The sequence below is a fragment of the Phyllobates terribilis genome, unplaced genomic scaffold (assembly GCF_046119375.1).
Source record: "Phyllobates terribilis strain yellow unplaced genomic scaffold, ASM4611937v1 Scaffold_71__1_contigs__length_7168151, whole genome shotgun sequence".
NCBI classification, from domain to species: Eukaryota; Metazoa; Chordata; class Amphibia; order Anura; family Dendrobatidae; genus Phyllobates; species Phyllobates terribilis.
In genome coordinates this window covers 3,208,552-3,229,090 of record NW_027362831.1, presented here as the reverse complement: position 1 = coordinate 3,229,090, position 20,539 = coordinate 3,208,552, and the positions used below count along the sequence as shown (strand labels likewise).

General features: G+C 43.4%; 1 protein-coding gene across 1 annotated transcript; it reads left to right on the top strand.

The window, feature by feature from the left end:
* Nucleotides 1–7,814: 7,814 nt before the first annotated feature.
* Nucleotides 7,815–14,630, top strand: LOC141194424 (uncharacterized). Its single transcript, XM_073662338.1, has 5 exons — nt 7,815–8,834; nt 8,964–9,143; nt 9,412–9,531; nt 9,730–9,820; nt 11,997–14,630. Exons 1-5 carry the CDS (start codon nt 8,655–8,657, stop codon nt 13,436–13,438), a joined length of 2,013 nt encoding a protein of 670 aa, XP_073518439.1. The 5' UTR covers nt 7,815–8,654; the 3' UTR covers nt 13,439–14,630.
* The last annotated feature ends 5,909 nt before the right edge of the window (nt 14,631–20,539 follow it).

Here is a 20,539-nt window from a genome sequence, read left to right as displayed (position 1 = left end):
CCCCCATACCTATGTGCTCCATACCTTTGTCCCCTTCTCCCTGTCCTTCTTCTCCCCCCCCCCCTCCTTTATGATTTCCCTACATATTATGGAAAAGTATACTGTGTATCTATGTGCTATATATTTCGCTTATGCATTACTGTGCACACTTGTATAATATAATGGGAAGGATTTCTGTTTCACTACTTATGATATGCTGTTTTTTCACTATGTCATCTAGAAATGATATTTATATCGTTCTGTATCTAATTGTCTATGACATTGTCCTATTTTCTACAGTCAACTGAAGGTCGCTAAGACCGAAACGTTTTGATGTTATTTCTGTGTGCAGATTTATTTCACAAAGTCAATAAATTTTCTCTTGCAAAAGGACGATTAAGTGCCGAGGCTCTTTGATCTGTTTGGGGTCATTGTCCTGTTGAAAAATAAATGATGGTCCAACTAAACGCAAACCGGATGGAATAGCATGCCGATGCAAGATGCTGTGGTAGCCATGCTGGTTCAGTATGCCTTCAATTTTGAATAAATCCCCAACAGTGTCACCAGCAAAGCACCCCCACACCATCACACGTCCTCCTCCATGCTTCACGGTGGGAACCAGGCATGTAGAGTCCATCCGTTCACCTTTTCTGCGTCGCACAAAGACACGGTGGTTGGAACCAAAGATCTCAAATTTGGACTCATCAGACCAAAGCACAGATTTCCACTGGTCTAATGTCCATTCCTTGTGTTCTTTAGCCCAATCAAGTCTCTTCTGCTTGTTGCCTGTCCTTAGCAGTGGTTTCCTAGCAGCTATTTTACTATGAAGGCCTGCTACACAAAGTCTCCTCTTAACAGTTGTTGAAGAGATGTGTCTGCTGCTAGAACTCTGTGTGGCATTGATCTGGTCTCTAATCTGATCTGCTGTTAACCTGCGATTTCTGAGGCTGGTGACTCGGATAAACTTATCCTCAGAAGCAGAGGTGACTCTTGGTCTTCCTTTCCTGGGGCGGTCCTCATGTGAGTCAGTTTCTTTGTAGCACTTGATGGATTTTGCAACTGCACTTGGGGACACTTTCAAAGTTCTCCCAATTTTTCAGAGTGACTGACCTTCATTTCTTAAAGTAATGATGGCCACTCGTCTTTCTTTACTTAGCTGCTTTTTTCTTGCCATAATACAAATTCTAACAGTCTATTCAGTAGGACTATCAGCTGTGTATCCACCAGACTTCTGCACAACACAACTGATGATCCCAACCCCATTTATAAGGCAAGAAATCCCACTTATTAAACCTGACAGGGCACACCTGTGAAGTGAAAACCATTTCCGGTGACTACCTCTTCAAAGCTCATCAAGAGAATGCCAAGAGTGCGCAAAGCAGTCATCAAAGCAAAAGGTGGCTACTTTGAAGAACCTAGAATATAAGACATATTTTCAGTTGTTTCACACTTTTTTGTTAAGTATATAATTCCACATGTGTTAATTCATAGTTTTGATGCCTTCAGTGTGAATGTACAATTTTCATAGTCATGAAAATATAGAAAAATCTTTAAATCATAAGGTGTGTCCAAACTTTTGGTCTGTACTGTATCTATGTAGTGATATTGTGCAACAGGTGGGATATTTTTGCTCTTAGATCTTAAATTTGAAAAAGGAGGACTGGGTGAGTCAGAAGTCATTGAGTAATTTCCCAGGTCTTCTAATGTATTGCCTCTTCCTCCTTCTCCTTCATCAATATGGGTTCTAATGATTTAACCCCTTACCGACGTGGTACGAACTAATATGCACCATGTCAGTACCCCCGGTTTAGTGCGGGCTCAGTGCCTGAACCGGGCACATGTCAGCTGATCTATACAGCTGAAATGTGCCCGCAACATGTCACCCGCGGCTGTTAACCAGTTAAATGCCGCTGTCAATCTCTGACAGCGGCATTTAACATCGCCGCGCTGGAAGTGCGGCATTAGCCCCGCCCATCAGTGATGCCGTCACATGATCGCGGGTCACCAATGGGTTGGCATGACAACCTAGGGTCTGCAGCAGACCCCTGTGGTTGTCATGTAAAGATTACTATGAGTGCCGCCCAGTGGTCAGCGCTCATAGCCAGTGAGCATCTCTGCTACATACAGATGATCTGCTCATCGCCTGTATGAAGCAGAGCCGATCAGGCAAGTGCAGCTTCTAGTCTCCCATGGACTATTGAAGCATGCAAAAAATATTAAAAAAATAAAAAAAATATAAAAGTTTAAATCACCCCCCTTTCGCCCCATTAAATATAAAACAATAAAAAAAACACATACACATATTTGGTATAGTCGCATTCAGAATAGCCCGATCTATCAATCTAAAAAAATAATTAATTTGATCGGTAAATGGCGTAACGAGAAAAAAAATTCTAAACTCCAAAATTACGTTTTTTTGGTCGCCGCAACATTGCAATAAAATGCAATAACAATCGATCAAAACATCGGATCTACCCCAAAATGGTAGATACGGCCCCAGATCATGAAAAATGGAGACGCTACGGGTCTCGGAAAATGGAGACTTTTTTTTAGCAAACTTTGGATTTTTTTTCACCACGTAAATAAAAAAGAACCTATATATGTTTGGTGTCTACGAACTTGTCATGACCTGGAGAATAATAATGGCAGGTCAGTTTTAGCATTCAGTGAACGTGGTAAAAAAAAAACTGTGGTATTGCACTTTTTTTGCAATTTCACCGTAATTGGATTTTTTCCCCCGTTTTCCAGTACATGATATGATAAAACCAGCGATGGCGTGCAAAAGTACAACTTGTCCCACAAAAAATAAGCCCTCACACGACCATATTGACAGAAAAATAAAAACGCTATGGCTCTGGGAACAAGGGGAGCAAAAAACGAAAATGCAAAAATGGAAAATGCTCTGGTCATTAAGGGGTTAATTGCATGATATTTATGCAAGGCCAGTTTACGGGTGAATAAGTTGACATCCTTCGTCCATACAAAGAGATCAAACCTTGGGGTTGGAGTAAATGACAGCCCTTTCCTTAGAAGTCCTATCTGTATGTCACTAAGTGAAAATCTGTAAATTATCATCATTACCGAGAGACCTATTATTACTTTCTATGTCTATTATTTGTTCCCTAAAAAAGGGAAAGTCTGTCCAGTGGCGCCTATTGATGGCATTGTTGTTGCCATAGTCATGGGGGTTGCAGGTAAAGCTGTCGCTACTGACATTTGGGGGACAATTGGTGTTCCCGTTGACATCATATTTCCAAACACAGCAGGTATAGTGGGCTGAGTTTTCCACTCCCTGAGTTACTGGTTCTGTTCTCATAGTGGTTAATGGAGATGAAAATAAGCAGGAGAGGGGGATTCTGGAAAACAATTTTGAATTGTTCCACAAATTGTCCCCCCCAATGATTTAGAGAAGGACAATTTCCTTTGTCTCCGATTCCTTTTATATCGGCTCTTTCTCTTCATTCCTAACCTAAAATCTCCCTGCCCACTGACAGCGCTATCAGACTCCGATAGATCAGTACGCGAAAGGTCAGTAAACCTGGGTCTTGTTGATCTTTGCTCACTACATTTATTTTTCTATACCTCTCCAGTCTCGAAGTCTTTCAGATCTCATATAAACTCCCGATGCTTCCTTTCTTTGATGTCCCTATTAAATATTTCAAGATTTTTTTGTAATTTTAACTCCAAATTCACGAAATCAGGCTGTGAAGCAAACTGTAGAATTTCTATTATCTCTTTCTCTAATTTTTGATTCATCAGTAACAGGTTCTTCTCATATTCGAGAAGGTGATTAATCATCAGTAAGGAGCTGTCAGGAGATCTTCCCAACCTTTCATAAACGCCTCATCATCTCTATGTGCATCGGGAAGGACTGGGATTCTCACACCCCCATATACGATTCTCCTCTGAAAATAAGTTTCAAAACTCGCAATTTCCCACCATGTCCTTATCTGCTGCTTGTAAGTCCTGTAGATATTATCAGAGGAGCTATTCAAACTCCCTTGTGAAGAAGAACTGTGTAGAAAAAACTTGTGTTGCTTCCATACACCTCGTACATGCGGCTCCGCTCCGTACACCTCGTACACACGCGGCTCTGCTCCGTACACCTCGTACACACGGCTCTGCTCCGTACACCTCGTACACACGGCTCTGCTCCGTACACCTCGTACACACGGCTCTGCTCCGTACACCTCGTACACACACGGCTCTGCTCCGTACACCTCGTACACACGCGGCTCTGCTCCGTACACCTCGTACACACGCGGCTCTGCTCCGTACACCTCGTACACACACGGCTCTGCTCCGTACACCTCGTACACACGCGGCTCTGCTCCGTACACCTCGTACACACGCGGCTCCGCTCCGTACACCTCGTACACGCGCGGCTCTGCTCCGTACACCTCGTACACGCGCGGCTCCGCTCCGTACACCTCGTACACGCGCGGCTCCGCTCCGTACACCTCGTACACACGCGGCTCTGCTCCGTACACCTCGTACACACGCGGCTCTGCTCCGTACACCTCGTACACACGCGGCTCTGCTACATCCACACTGTAAACCCCTCCTGACCCCACACATAAACTTCAGCTCATCCAGCACCATGACAACCAGCACAGCAGAGTCCTGCATCCACTGAGGCCCCTGATCATGTGACCCCTGACTCCTCCACTCCTGTGACCTCATCACAGCTCCTGTGCGCACAGAGCAGCCATATATGTGGTGGCGGCTCTGCAGGTGGAGGTATGTGGAGACTCCTCGTTATTCTCTATGCGGATTATTTCTTCCTCTTCCTTCTATATCGCCGCCATACTCCGCAGCACTGTGCACATTATTATCGCACTCACTATAGTCCTTATTCACACCTGCGATTCCTATCTGTGTGTGCAGTGATTGCGGTTTCCTCCTGTCCTCCAGACAGTAATGTCCTCCCCTCTGTACCGGCCACTGTAATAATTCTCCCTTCTCCCCCTGTGACTCCACATGATAATATTCCCCTATTCACCTGCAGCGGCCACAACTCCTCCTGTGTGCCCCATATATCAGTAATGTCCCCTGTGTGCCCCCATATATCAGTAATGTCCCCTGTGTGCCCCCATATATCAGTAATGTCTCCTGTGTGCCCCCATATATTAGTAATGTCCCCTGTGTGCCCCCATATATCAGTAATGTCTCCTGTGTGCCCCCATATATTAGTAATGTCACCTGTGTGCCCCATATATCAGTAATGTCCCCTGTGTGCCCCCATATATTAGTAACGTCCCCTGTGTGCCCCCATATATTAGTAATGTCCCCTGTGTGCCCCCATATATTAGTAATGTCCCCTGTGTGCCCCCATATATTAGTAATGTCCCCTGTGTGCCCCCATATAGTAGTAACGTCTCCTGTGTGCCCCCATATATTAGTAATGTCCCCTGTGTGCCCCCATATATTAGTAACGTCTCCTGTGTGCCCCCATATATTAGTAATGTCACCTGTGTGCCCCATATATCAGTAATGTCCCCTGTGTGCCCCCATATATTAGTAACGTCCCCTGTGTGCCCCCATATATTAGTAATGTCCCCTGTGTGCCCCCATATATTAGTAACGTCCCCTGTGTGCCCCCATATATTAGTAATGTCCCCTGTGTGCCCCCATATAATAGTAATGTTCCCTGTGTGCCCCCATATATTAGTAACGTCCCCTGTGTGCCCCCATATATTAGTAATGTCGCCTGTGTGCCCCCATATATTAGTAATTTCCCCTGTGTGCCCCCATATATTAGTAATGTCACCTGTGTGCCCCCATATATTAGTAATGTCACCTGTGTGCCCCCATATATTAGTAATGTCACCTGTGTGCCCCCATATATCAGTAATGTCCCCTGTGTGCCCCCATATATCAGTAATGTCCCCTGTGTGCCCCCATATATCAGTAATGTCCCCTGTGTGCCCCCATATATCAGTAATGTCCCCTGTGTGCCCCCATATATCAGTAATGTCCCCTGTGTGCCCCCATATATTAGTAATGTCCCCTGTGTGCCCCCATATATTAGTAATGTCGCCTGTGTGCCCCCATATATTAGTAATGTCGCCTGTGTGCCCTCATATATTAGTAATGTCCCCTGTGTGCCCTCATATATTAGTAATGTCCCCTGTGTGCCCCCATATATCAGTAATGTCCCCTGTGTGCCCCCATATATTAGTAATGTCCCCTGTGTGCCCCCATATATTAGTAATGTCCCCTGTGTGCCCCCATATATTAGTAATGTCGCCTGTGTGCCCCCATATATTAGTAATGTCCTCCTGTGTGCCCCCCTATATTAGTAATGTCCCCTGTGTGCCCCCCTATATTAGTAATGTCCCCTGTGTGCCCCCCTATATTAGTAATGTCCCCTGTGTGCCCCCCTATATTAGTAATGTCCCCTGTGTGCCCCCCTATATTAGTAATGTCCCCTGTGTGCCCCCATATATTAGTAATGTCCCCTGTGTGCCCTCATATATTAGTAATGTCCCCTGTGTGCCCCCATATATTAGTAATGTCTCCTGTGTGCCCCCATATATTAGTAATGTCTCCTGTGTGCCCCCATATATTAGTAATGTCGCCTGTGTGCCCCCATATATTAGTAATGTCGCCTGTGTGCCCCCATATATTAGTAATGTCGCCTGTGTGCCCCCATATATTAGTAATGTCGCCTGTGTGCCCCCATATATTAGTAATGTCGCCTGTGTGCCCCCATATATTAGTAATGTCGCCTGTGTGCCCCCATATATTAGTAATGTCGCCTGTGTGCCCCCATATATTAGTAATGTCCCCTGTGTGCCCCCATATATTAGTAATGTCGCCTGTGTGCCCCCATATATTAGTAATGTCCTCCTGTGTGCCCCCATATATTAGTAATGTCCCCTGTGTGCCCCCATATATTAGTAATGTCCCCTGTGTGCCCCCATATATTAGTAATGTCCCCTGTGTGCCCCCATATATTAGTAATGTCCCCTGTGTGCCCCCATATATTAGTATGTCCCCTGTGTGCCCCCATATATTTAGTAATGTCACCTGTGCCCCCATCTATTAGTAATGTCACGGGCCATATACCAGGATGCACTACATGGGACCATTATACTGTGGTGGCACTATATGGGGAAGACATTATACTATAGTTCACTATATGGGGCCATGATACTGTGGGGCACATTATTCTGTGGGCCACTGTATGGGGCCATTATACTGTGGGCCACTGTATGGGGCCATTAGACTGTGGGCCACTGTATGGGGCCATTAGACTGTGGGCCACTGTATGGGACCATTAGACTGTGGGCCACTGTATGGGGCCATTAGACACTGGGGCACTGTATGGGGCCATTAGACACTGGGGCACTATTTGGGGGGGGCATTAGACACTGGGGCACTATTTGGGGGGGGCATTAGACACTGGGGCACTATATGTCGGGGGCATTAGACACTGGGGCACTATATGGGGGGGTATTATACTATAGTTCACTATATGGGGTCATGATACTGTGGGGCACATTATAGTATGGTGCGCTATATGGGGCCATTAGACACTGGGGCACTGTGTGGGGCCATTATTGTGGGGCACTACATGGGGTTATTATACAGAGGACTTGGTGACTCTGATGAGCGGTGTAGTTACTGAGGTCACTGCTCATCAGAGCCGCCAGGTCTTGTGGAACGCAGTGGGCCCCGGAGTGGCTGCTGCTACGACCTATAGAGCGTCGTCCTCTGAACAAGGCTCCATAGCCTTTGGATGTTGGATTCGGGGATCGTTATGGGAATGCCATGGACTACGTCGGACCTGCATGTTTTTTTTTTTTTTCAAAAATAAATTGGTGAACCAGGAAGAGTGTCGGGGAGTCTTTCTTCAAATAATTTTTTTTTTTATGTCTGTGTATTTTTTTCTCCATTACTAACCCCAGGGCTTGATGCCAAATGTGTTTTTTGACAATTCACAGCTGACATCAACCTCAACTATCATTACCCCGATTGCCACCGCACCAGGGCAATAGAGAAGAGGTGGGCAAAGCGCGTATTTTCAGGCTGGAAAGGGTCAATAACCAGGATCCTTCTGAGCCTGATATCAGCCCGCAGCTGTCTGCTTCACCTTGCCTGGTTATGAAAAATAGTGGGGGACCCCAAGTGTGTTTTTTTTCATTTATTTATTCGGGTAAACACTCTTTAGTGCCACATGAAAGGCACTTAAGTTTATTATATGTAGGGGCTTGTGAAATTATATATAAAAGCATCAAACTTCTGTGTGTGAATCAGACATGAGATCTAACGTGACATAAGATTACAGTCCGGGGAAGACGGGAAACATTCATATAGACGGCCGGTGGAGATGTAGTCAATGATGGACTCTGGCCAAATATCTTTCTAGAGCCGTAGTAGATGATGAACGTGTCGTCCTCATCATGAAGTAGTTATTTCTCATGTTACATGTAATGAATATCTCCTGCAGTATTGCTAATGCCGATTCCAGTGTCGGTAAATGGGACGAGAATTAGCGTTATGGAAGATGAGTCTTTGAGAAACGTGTTCAGCTCCAGACTCCGAGGAAGAAACTGATTTTTGTTTGTGGCCTAAAATATATAGGTTTTATTACTAGATGTAAAGCAGAAAACTAAATACTGTAAAATAATAAATCTCCTCATGTTTCCCTTATTATCTCCAGGATTTTTATGATGTTCCATCGGCTCATTTTCTTCTTGTTCAGGTCAATATCAGATCCTCTCAGTGAAGATCTTCTATGTAAGAGAATTTTCCTGATTCTCCCATCAAAGATGGATATGGACAGAGACAAGATGGCGGAGAGAATATTACACCTCACCCTAGAGATCCTTTTCCGTCTTACTGGAGAGGTGAGAGATTCTGATGACATCACATTACATCATTCTTATCAATGGGAATAACAGATGGACAGAACTGGAAAGGTGAGGACTCTGGAAATGTCTGTAGTGAGATTTATTAATGTGTCTCTCCATAACCAGGATTACACAGTAGTGAAGAAGACCTCTAGTGAGCGCTGTCAGGACCCTGTGTCTGAGGGATGGGGAAGACCCCTGAGCCCAATCACGAGGCCTCCATCTCACCCCCTGATACATGAGGACATCAATGACCAGAAGATCCTAGAGCTCATCTACGAGATGATTGAGCTGCTGACTGGAGAGGTGACACTGCTGGGAATGCTGGGACATTAGACAGTAACGCTATGAAGGGATTGGGGGGATGACGGTATCATTGTATGTGTCAGGTTCCTATAAGATGTCAGGATGTCGCTGTCTATTTCTCCATGGAGGAGTGGGAGTATATAGAAGAACACAAATATCTGTACAAGGACATCATGATGGAGGTTCCCCAGCCCCTCACATCACCAGGTAATAGATAGGACTAAATACACACGGCCTATAATTATCTGTATGTAAAGAATGAATTCAGTCCCTGTATGTGTTTCCTCCAGATCTATCCAGTAAGAGGACAACACCAGAGAGATGTCCCCGTCCTCTTCTTCCACAGGACTGTAAACAAGAAGATCCCAGTGTTCCTCGGGATCATCAGGTAGATGGAGAGATGGTGTCATGAGATGTCCCCTATGATGTGTAGACGGCTGTAAAGGTCTTGTGTTCAGTCTTGTTTTATCCACCAGTATTATATGTTTTATACTCGTGTAGTGAGAACGGTGGAGATGTCAGGATTAGAGCTGATCATAGATGTGACTTCTCCATCTGTCTGTGACTTTTACAATATTTGTTTCAGGGTGAAGATCTGACCTATATTAATACTACAGAAACATATGTGAGGAGTGATGAGCGGTGTAAAGAGGAGATTCCTACCGATAACCATACAGGTGAGTAGTAACCACTAAATGCAGAGAAGTCACCGATTCTCCTCAGTCACCGGCTGTGGCTGCTTTATCGGTGGTGTAGTCCGGCCGTATCACAATCATGTGATCACCATTTTACCTCTTGACCACAACATTCTCCTTCACCCAAAACTGTTCGAATGACTTTGGGCATTGAAAGCCCTTTTCTATAGAATTTACAACCTGGAGGATCCACCTACCCTCTGTTGGCTTCCTAGAATCCTGATATCTTATTGGATGAATCTCCCTTCTCTCCCTTCTGTGCTGCTGAATGTGCTCATATGGTACCTACAAGACCTGGTCCAGTCTTTCTGGCCAAACTTCACTTTTATGATCGACAACATTTAATGTGCAGTGAGGAACAAGTGTGAATTTCTGTACAATAACAACAGAGTTTCCCTTTATCCTGACTTTACACTTTATTTTAAAACCAACTAACTTCATACAGGATTGTGATAGACTACATAAAAAACATTACACCTGTGCCATGATATATCTCTAAGCTGTGCGTGGCTGATGGCTGTAATATACATTTATTCACGCCTGCAGGAGATGTGTTGGCATGGCTCCAGCCCTGGTTTCATGGATTCACTCCACGTCATAAATTCCATTATGTTTTCAATCCTAAGGAATTCAGATTACTGCACAATCTCTCCTGAAATGGGGGCGCTAATACTTTCTCTACTCTTCTGGTCAGGACTCGTAGTAGCTCCAGTGGTCCACCATAAATGAATAAAGTCCGGTTTAGTGTTGGTGTCCCCCCCCCCCCCCCCCATACATAAAATTTTGTTGGAGATGTAACATTTTTTTATTCCATATCTTTCTTTACAGCTTAATTCTGTGTGATAGTTTGATTGTGGTGGGATCGGCCTGCCTCACTTATGTATGTCTGTAACTCCCTGGTAGTCTTTAAAAAAAAAAAAAAGTCTCCATTTCCTCTTCCAAATGCCCTTACGATAGTTTAGATAGCTAAGAGCAACCAAGCCCCATACTCCAATTACCCAGAGAGGTTTCACCACTAGTTACTATTTACTGATGAAGACTGTTGAGTTTGATCATTTCAATAGATGTGTCATTGTCTATACTCACACTTTTTGACTGCACTAGTTAGTGTCCAAAATAGGGATTGCCTTGCCCATCACCCTTTTACCCCTCTACATGGATCTGGACTTGCACCCCTAGGCTTGGGCCATGGTGTTACCTGCTGTTCTTTGGTGTGAGATGGGAAGAAGAATAGTCATGTAGCCAGGTCAGAGCCAAGGGCTGGACAGAACCTGCATCACCCAGAGCTTCTGGTTCTGATGTCTCCTCCATTACCAGCGCCGCCTGCAGAATGAATAAGGTGACAGAGGCAGATGTCGCAGGAGCAGATCCCAGAGAAAATGGGAGATGCCTTTTGCAGAAGCCCTAAAATAACAAAATTGCTGAAAACGAGAGCAGTAGAAATCCACATAAGTGACTCCATTTTGGAAATTATAACCCTCAGTGATATAATCTATAGGAGTAGTGACTATTTTGACTCCACAGGCACTTTCCTGAAATTAGCATGCAGTGGATGTTGGAGAAAGAAAATTGCAAATATACCATTTTATTACCCAACACATAGTGCCCAGATTGTGCTCCAGGAGACATACACCGTAAATTAAGTGGGTTCTTCTCACTATAGTAATGCCGAATACATGGATGATAAATGTGGTTTGGGCGCACTGCAAGGCTCAGAAGCGAGGGGGAGATTTCAATTTGGGAGAGTGGATATTGCTGGATTGGGTTATGGAAGCCATGTTACCTTTCAAGAGCCTTTGAGCCACTAATGGTGTAGAAACCTTTGGTTTTCCACTGACACATGATGTACCTGAGTGGGGGCTTGTTTTTTGTGAGATGAGTAGAAGTTTTTATTGGTATTATTTTCGCCTACATAACATTGTTTGGTGGCTTTTTATTCCATATTTGGGAGGCAAAATGAACAAACAGTTGGACACCACGCTCTACTGGTTCATCCTATGAGGTTTTCTATTAGACTGTGAACTGTCATTGTCTTGATGAATAATTCAATATTTTACATAACTTGCCATTTTTACAGACAGTTTAAGTAGAAATGTTCAAAAATATACAATTCAAGGATATTTTATTCTAAAATAATAATTGGTTTTATTCTTGGCAGATGACTGTACCAGGAGTTCAGAAGAACAGCTGACATCTTCAATTTTTAAATCAGATGATCTTGAGATCCCACAGGATACAATTGAAGTGAATGCCATTACTCCAGATATACCATCATCTCTTCACAGCAAAGATCTGTCATCTGATCATTTGAAAGAGGCCCTGTCTTCGGATTCATTACCGACTACTAAGGAAAATCAAAGTCACAAAATAAGTATTAAAAAACAAACTGCTCCTAAAGCAAAGAAGCCATTTTCACATTCAGAATGTGGAAATAACTTTCCCATCAAAAAATCTATTCTTAAACATCAAAAAATTCATACGACAGAGAATAGCTTTGCATGTTCCAAGTGTGGGAAATGTTTTAACCAGAAATCAGATTTCGTTAAGCACCAGAGAATTCACACAGGGGAGAAGCCTTTTTCCTGTTCAGAATGTGGGAAATGTTTTAACTCGACAGCACAGCTTAATTACCACCAGAGAACCCACACAGGGGAGAAGCCATTTTCCTGTTTAGAATGTGGGAAAAGTTTTAACTCGACAGCACAGCTTAATTACCACCAGAGAACCCACACAGGGGAGAAGCCATTTTCCTGTTCAGAATGTGGGAAATGTTTTAACCATAAATCAAATTTTGTTACGCACCAGAAAAGTCACACAGGGGAGAAACCATTTTCCTGTTTAGAATGTGGAAAAAGTTTTGTGAGAAAATCATATCTTTTAAGTCACCAAATAATTCACACAGGGGAGAAGCCATTTTCATGTTCAGAATGTGGTAAATGTTTTAACCAGAAATCAGCTTTGGTTAAGCACCAGAAAAGTCACACAGGGGAGAAGCCATTTTCCTGTTCAGAATGTGGGAAATGTTTTAACCATAAATCAAATTTTATTACGCACCAGAAAAGTCACACAGGGGAGAAACCATTTTCCTGTTTAGAATGTGGAAAAAGTTTTGTGAGAGAATCATATCTTTTAAGTCACCAAATAATTCACACAGGGGAGAAGCCATTTTCATGTTCAGAATGTGGTAAATGTTTTAACCAGAAATCAAATTTTGTTACGCACCAGAAAAGTCACACAGGGGAGAAACCATTTTCCTGTTTAGAATGTGGAAAAAGTTTTGTGAACAAATCATATCTTTTAAGTCACCAAATAATTCACACAGGGGAGAAGCCATTTTCATGTTCAGAATGTGGGAAATGTTTTAACCATAAATCAAATCTTGTTACGCACCAGAAAAGTCACACAGGGGAGAAACCATTTTCATGTTTGGAATGTGGAAAATGTTTTAAACTGAAAGCGCATCTTAATAGACACCAGAAAATTCACACAGGGGAGAAGCCATTTTCATGTTCAGAATGTGGAAAATGTTTTGTGAAGAAAACAAGCCTTCTTAGTCACCAGACAACCCACACAGTGAAGAAGCCTTTTTCATGTAATTAATGTGGGAAATGTTTTACACGGAATCAACTTTTAATAAACATCAGAGAAGTCACACAGGGGAGAAGCCTTTTTCATGTTCAGAATGTTGGAAATGTTTTAACTGAAAATTGTATCTTCTTAAAGGAGTTGTCCACTACTACTGCCAACTCCAGAACCAGGCAGTAAGAACTAACACTGGCATTACATAAGTGTCAGAGGTGAGCTTATATAGCAGTGGCCAACACTGAACAGCTGAGACAATCCAGGTAGGAAAGCTCCGGGAGCGTCAACTGAACAGATTAACCCTTGCACTGCTAGCAAGGAAAAAACTGCACTTTTGAATATGATGGTGAAGTACTTTTAACCAGTGCAGAAGTACATGAAACCAGGCACCGCAGTCTTCTGACCCCTCTCTGTCGCAGTAACCCAGGGACTCTAACTCTGAAATTGCAATCACTATTAAGCCTCAGCCCTAAAGTACACCACATATTTAAGTTCTGCTGGTATTTTTTTGGGAAAAAGGTAACAATTTTAATGGAAGTGGTCATCAGAACATGATACCTGACCAACCTAGGTGGGGGGATGTGTTAGGGGTCCTATTGCCTTACCCTGGGCTGCAGAATTAAGAATCAACCTTGATTCTTGTTTTAATAATAACAACATGAAGATTTCCAAATTGTGGAGGGACCTTGACCTTTTCTATTCCTGCAAAACACTTCAGATCAGCATTATCATGCATGTGTCTTCTAAGTGGAGAAGCTCCCTTTCCAGTGATTATAGAGCGATAATGTTCGGAAAAAGGTCATATAGTTTTACCTTTGTTATAGAATTTACATGGGGAGATGACGTATACCACATGCTTAGTTCTACATGACACAAAGTCCTTCACATGTCAGGTCAATGGTCCTAAGCGGAAGCTTTTATCTGTGATCTGCAGGTGGCAGAACGAAGTTTCTCTAGCCAGTTACCTGTATTGTGTTCAGTTCTGTTTCTGGCTATTAAATCTCCCAATTTACTACTTCTACATGAAGATAGGGGATTATTATTGGCTTTCTCGTTTAGCTCTTTGTCACTTTCTATCAGGTGTCCGTTTTGTCTTATAGCTGTATGGATCACCTTATCCATTGCTTTGTGTTTGACAGTTAAAGTTAACCTCTCTACGGTACGCTGCTTTTTCTTATCTATCTGTTTTAATAAATCTTTTTGATTTTTTTTTACTGACTCTGTCTGTTCATTTAGTAGGGGTAATGGATAACCTCGACTAAGAAAATTTATGCAGAAGTTACTTTGATTGAGCACTGCGCATGATCAAAGTACGTTCCTGATGCCTGGTGACTCGGACATCAAGTCACCATGGCAACTACCGGGAGCCAGCACAGACAGCGCGAGATGCCGGAGAGAAGATAAGAGGGGCGTGCTTACCTCCCCTTGCTCCCGGAATGCCGTGATCAACTTCAATCGCAGCATTTTGGGGGTTAATGTGCCAGGAGCGGGGTGGCACCGCTCCTGGCACACAGCACCGGCAGCGATCGCCCTGCACAGCTTGTGTGCGTGCGTGCGTGATCACATGGTGCGTAATAGCAGTAGTCCAATAGGCTCAGGACACAGGGACGTACCATTGCTGACAATGTTAGAGAGGGGTTTTAATGTACATTCAATTGCCGTTTTTTTGGGGAATTCTATCAATGTTAAAATAAAATTCTCCTGTCATTCAGTGTCATATAAAGTCTTCAGGAATTCACCAGAGTCTTTTAGATATGGTGGAGTATTTGTTAACAATGGTCTCAGCAGCCAGTCGAGATATTTTGACAGTGGTTCCATTTCAGAACCAATCCCTGAGATTATCGGACTGCCAGGAGATGAGGTTAAGGATTTATGCACTTTGAGTACATAGTACCAGTATTTTTCAACCTTTTTCTGAAAAACATACGGAGTTGAATTTTATATTTATTAGTAGGATCATCCGGCAAAAGAACATATGTGGAGTCATCCATTAATTGTCTGTGTGCCTCTGAGATATACCATATGATGCCCTGGTATGGGGGAGGTCTGCTGCTGACACTGTTATAGGGTTAATGTACCCCAATTCTATACTAATATCCCCCATCCTGATATATATATGTCCCCATCCAGACATATATGATTCCCATGTTGGTATATATGGTCCCCCATCCAGGTATACACACACAGCTCCGCTCCAGAGCTCCTCTTGCACGCGCGGCTCCGCTCCGTACGCCTCGTACCCGCGCGGCTCCGCTCCGTACGCCTCGTACCCGCGCGGCTCCGCTCCGTACGCCTCGTACCCGCGCGGCTCCGCTCCGTACGCCTCGTACCCGCGCGGCTCCGCTCCGTACGCCTCGTACCCGCGCGGCTCCGCTCCGTACGCCTCGTACCCGCGCGGCTCCGCTCCGTACGCCTCGTACCCGCGCGGCTCCGCTCCGTACGCCCCGTACCCGCGCGGCTCCGCTCCGTACGCCCCGTACCCGCGCGGCTCTGCTACATCCACACTGTAAACCCCTCCTGACCCCACACATAAACTTCAGCTCATCCAGCACCATGACAACCAGCACAGCAGAGTCCTGCATCCACTGAGGCCCCTGATCATGTGACCCCTGACTCCTCCCCTCCTGTGACCTCATCACAGCTCCTGTGCGCACAGAGCAGCCATATATGTGGTGGCGGCTCTGCAGGTGGAGGTATGTGGAGATTCCCTGTTAGTCTCTATTATTTCTTCCTCTTCCTTCTATGTCGCCTCCATACTCCGCAGTGCTGTACACACATTATTATCACCGTCCCCATCGGGCCTCACTCTCGCCTTAGTCTTTCTTCACACCTGTTCACATTCACCATTTGACATAAATACACTTTCTCCATCTGTGTAATGATGGTTTTCGTCCATTTTTATGAATATTTAACCCCTTGGCATCGGGCAATTTAAAGTTTTTGTGCTTTAGAACTAAATTCATTTTAAAATGTACTGACAAAAGAAAAAAAAAATTCTGCAATTTCTTTTAACACCTTAACCCCCGAGGGTGCTTTGCACGTTAATGACCAGGCCAATTTTTACAATTCTGACCACTGTCACTTTATGAAGTAATTACTCTGGAACGCTTCAACGGATCCCCCTGATTCTGAGACTGTTTTTCGTGACATATTGTACTTTATGATTGTGGTAAAATTTCTTCGATATCACTTGCGTTTATTTGTGAAAAAATCGGAAATTTGGCTAAAATTTTGAAAATTTTGCAATTTTCAAACTTTGAATTTTCATGCCCTTAAATCCGAGAGATGTGTCACACAAAATAGTTAATAAATAACATTTCCCACATGTTTACTTTACATCAGCACAATTTTGGAACCAAAATTTTTTTTTGTTAGGGAGCTATAAGGGTTAAAAGTTGACCAGCGATTTCTCATTTTTCCAACAAAATTTACAAAACCATTTTTTTAGGGACCACATCACATTTGAAGTCACTTTGAGGGGTCTTTATGACAGAAAATACCCAAAAGTGACACCATTCTAAAAACTGCACCTCTCAAGGTGCTCAAAACCACATTCAAGAACTTTATTAACCCTTCAGGTGCTTCACAGGAATTTTTGGAATGTGGAAGAAAAAAATGAACATTTAACTTTTTTCACAAAAATGTTACTTTAGACCCAATTTTTTTTATTTTCGCAGGGGTAACAGGAAAAAATGGACCCCAAAATTTGTTGTGCAATTTCCCCTGGGCACGCAGATACCCCATATGTGGGGAAAAAACATTGTTGGGGCGCACGGCAGGGCTCGGAAAGGAAGGAGCGCATTTGACTTTTTGATTGTAAAATTTGCTTTAATAATTAGCGGACGCCATGTTGCGTTTAGAGATCCTCTGATGTGCCTAAACAGTGGAAACCCCCCACAAGTGACTCCATTTTGGAAACTAGACCCCTTAGGGAACTTATCTAGATAGGTGGTGAGCATTTTGAACCCCCAGGTGCTTCACAAATTAATCCATAAAAATGAAAAAGTATTTTTTTTCCCACTTTTTCATTTTTACGAATCAATTTGTGAAGTACCTGGGGGTTCCAAGTGCTCACTATGCATCTAGATAGGTGCCTTGCGTGGTCTAGTTTCCAAAATGGGGTCACTTGTGGGGGAGCTCCAATGTTTAGGCACACAGGGGCTCTCCCAACGCAACATGGTGTCCGCTAACAATTTGAGCCGATTTTCCATTCAATTTGTTAGCGGACACCATGTCGCGTTTGGAGAGCCCCTGATGTGCCTAAACAGTGGAAACCCCGCACGAGTGACCCCATTTTGGAAACTAGACCCCTCAAGGATTTTATCAAGGGTTATAGTGAACATTTTGAACCCACAGGTACAACACAGAATTTGATAACATTAGGTCATCATATTGAATAAGTTGTCATTAGTCTTGAGCGCAAGTGCTCACTACTTGAGTTTGCATCGGGTACTCAGGTATGCACCATGTATCACGGGTGCTCAAGTGACATGCTCGAGTCCCTGCCCCGCATGTTTCACGGTTATTAGACACCCCCCAAAAAAACATGCGATGATCGCTCGTGCATGGCAGGCAATCCCCGCAAAGTTTTTTTTGGCCACGAAGCATATGGGGGCGGAGATTTGAGCATGTCACTCAAATACCCACGATACTCAATGCATACCAGAGCACCCGATGCAAACTCAAGTAGCGAGCACTTGCGCTCAACACTAGTCGCAATATCGTCATCTTTTTTTCTTACTTTTGAAAAAAATCACAACCCCAACCCCAGCCCTAACCCGAGAGTTTATTTTTTACGCCGTTCCTCGTGCGGTATAAGTGATTAGACGACTTTATTCTTCGAGTCGGTGCGATTACTGCGATACTAGAATCATATGGGGTTTTTATGATTGACAGCTGTCACACACTAAAAGACACATTTTTTGTAAAATCTAGTTTTTGCATCGCCATATTTTGAGAGCTATAATTTTTCCATATTTTGGCCGACAGAGTCATGTGATGGCTCGTTTTTTGCGAGATGAGTTGAAGTTTTCATTGATGCCATTTTCAGGCACGTGACATTTTTTGATCGCTTTTTATTCCGATTTTTGGGAGGCAGAATAAACAAAAACCAACAATTCAGGAATTTTTTATTTTTTTATTCTGTTCCACGTGTGGTAAAATTGATAAGGTAGCTTTATTCTTTGGGTCAGTACGTTTACAGCAGTACCACATTTATATAGTTTTTCTATGTTTTCAACTTTTACATAACAAAAGCTATTTTATAGAAAAAATTATTTTTTTAGCATCGCTTTATTCTGAGAGCTATAACTTTTTTATTTTTCGGCTGATAGAGCTGTATGGTGGCTTGTTTTTTGCGGGACGAGATGACGTTTTCAGCGGTACCATTTTTATTTATATTCGTCTTTTTGATCGCGTGTTATTCCATTTTTTGTTTGGCGGTATGGTGATAAAGCATTGTTTTTTGCTTCGTTTTTTATTTTTTACCGTGTTCACTGAAGGGGTTAACTAGTGGGACATTTTTATAGGTCAGGTCGTTTCGGACGCGGCGATACCAAATATGTGTACTTTTATTGCTTTTTTTTTTTTTCATAATAATATTTATTGATGGGTACATTATATTTTTATTTTTGGTGGATTATTTTTTGTATTTTTTTTATATTTTTACAATTTTTTTTTTTTTTTTTTCACTTTCTGACAGTTTTTTTTACTTTTTTACTTTGTTCCACTATGGGACTTTCACTTTTTTTTTCTCTGATCGCCTGCATGGCACAGGAATGGAGCACCATCCCTGTGCTGTGCAGTCTGTCAGCGCTGGACAGGGACAAGATAATTTGAAAATGCACTGCGCATGTCCAAAAAATCTTCCTGCTGTCTGGTGACCCTGATGTTGTCATGACGACATTGGGTCGTCATGGCAACACCCTGGAAGCCGCGGCAGACAGCGCTGGAGGCCGGAAGAGGAGGTGAGTATACAGATCACCTCCCCTTAGCCACCGCAATGCTGCGATCGACTTCGATCGCAGCATTGCGGGGGTTAATGTGCCGGGACCGGTGCGGGACTGCTCCCTGCACATAGCACCGGGTGTCAGCTGTGACAATCAGCTGACACCCGGCGGCGATCGCGCCCGCACATCCTGTGTGCGGGCGCGATCGCCATGACGTACTAATATGTCCCAGGCTCTTAAAGTCCAGGGCACAGACGCGTATTAGTGTGTCATCGGTTGTAAAGGGGTTAAATGTCCAGTGTGAATGAGCGGTGTGAAGACACGGGGATCAGTGGGTGCTCTTGTCTGCTGGCCCGGCTGTCTTTAGAAAGACCACATGGACTAGGGCTCAAGACATCTCTGAGTGTTCAGCAATGGTCAATGGAGCCGATCTGTATTCCTCCAGCTGGGGCTGTAGTCCCCTAAGCTGACATGCTGTAGAATGACACCGAATAGAGGCAGAGACCCCCTTTTTATAGATCACAATTGTCCTTACAGCCATCATTCACAGGTCAAGGGTCAGGGTTGAAGGTGGAAAGAGATTGTTTGTTTGAGCATTTAATCGACTTGCATAGTTTGTCCTCCATTCTTCAGCAAATCAACAAATCCCTGGACCAGTATAATACGTAATCAGCATGTTATCAAACGGTATTGCTCCATGACCCTATCTTTTTAAGATTTGCAGACAATAAGTTGTAGTACATCTTAACTCAATTGTTAACATTCAGGATTATTCAAACAATAGTCTGTGTTAATCAACCAAAGAAGAACACAAGTTAAAAAGTCAACATAAAAATAGAGGTATATTGCTCTTGACCATCAGAAAGTATGTCTAGCATAATTAAGAAGAAAAGCTGTGTCGTCACATGCGCCGATTCTCCCGGTTGGTGTGATACCAAATTTAAGAAGAATTTATTATTATTCAGTGGTTAAAATAAAATAAAAGGGGAAGGATTTAAAATGTTTATTGTTTTTTACATATATTTTTATATTTTCAATTATTCCCCATTCGGCAGCTTGCACATCCCCCCCCCTCCCCCTCCCACTCCCATAGAGCCATAACCATCCATTGTGGCTTAGATTCAGGGGCTAGCTGGCATGTTATATCCTGGGGTTACAAGCCCTAGCCCAT

Excerpts from the sequence above, each read along its gene's own strand:
- LOC141194424 (XM_073662338.1), top strand. The coding sequence starts at position 8,655 with ATGATGTTCCATCGGCTCATTTTCTTCTTGTTCAGGTCAATATCAGAT. Across the intron at positions 9,144-9,411 it reads TTGAGCTGCTGACTGGAGAG|TCCCTGTATGTGTTTCCTCC; the intron begins GTGACACTGCTG and ends GAATGAATTCAG. Across the intron at positions 9,532-9,729 it reads GTGTTCCTCGGGATCATCAG|GGTGAAGATCTGACCTATAT; the intron begins GTAGATGGAGAG and ends TATTTGTTTCAG.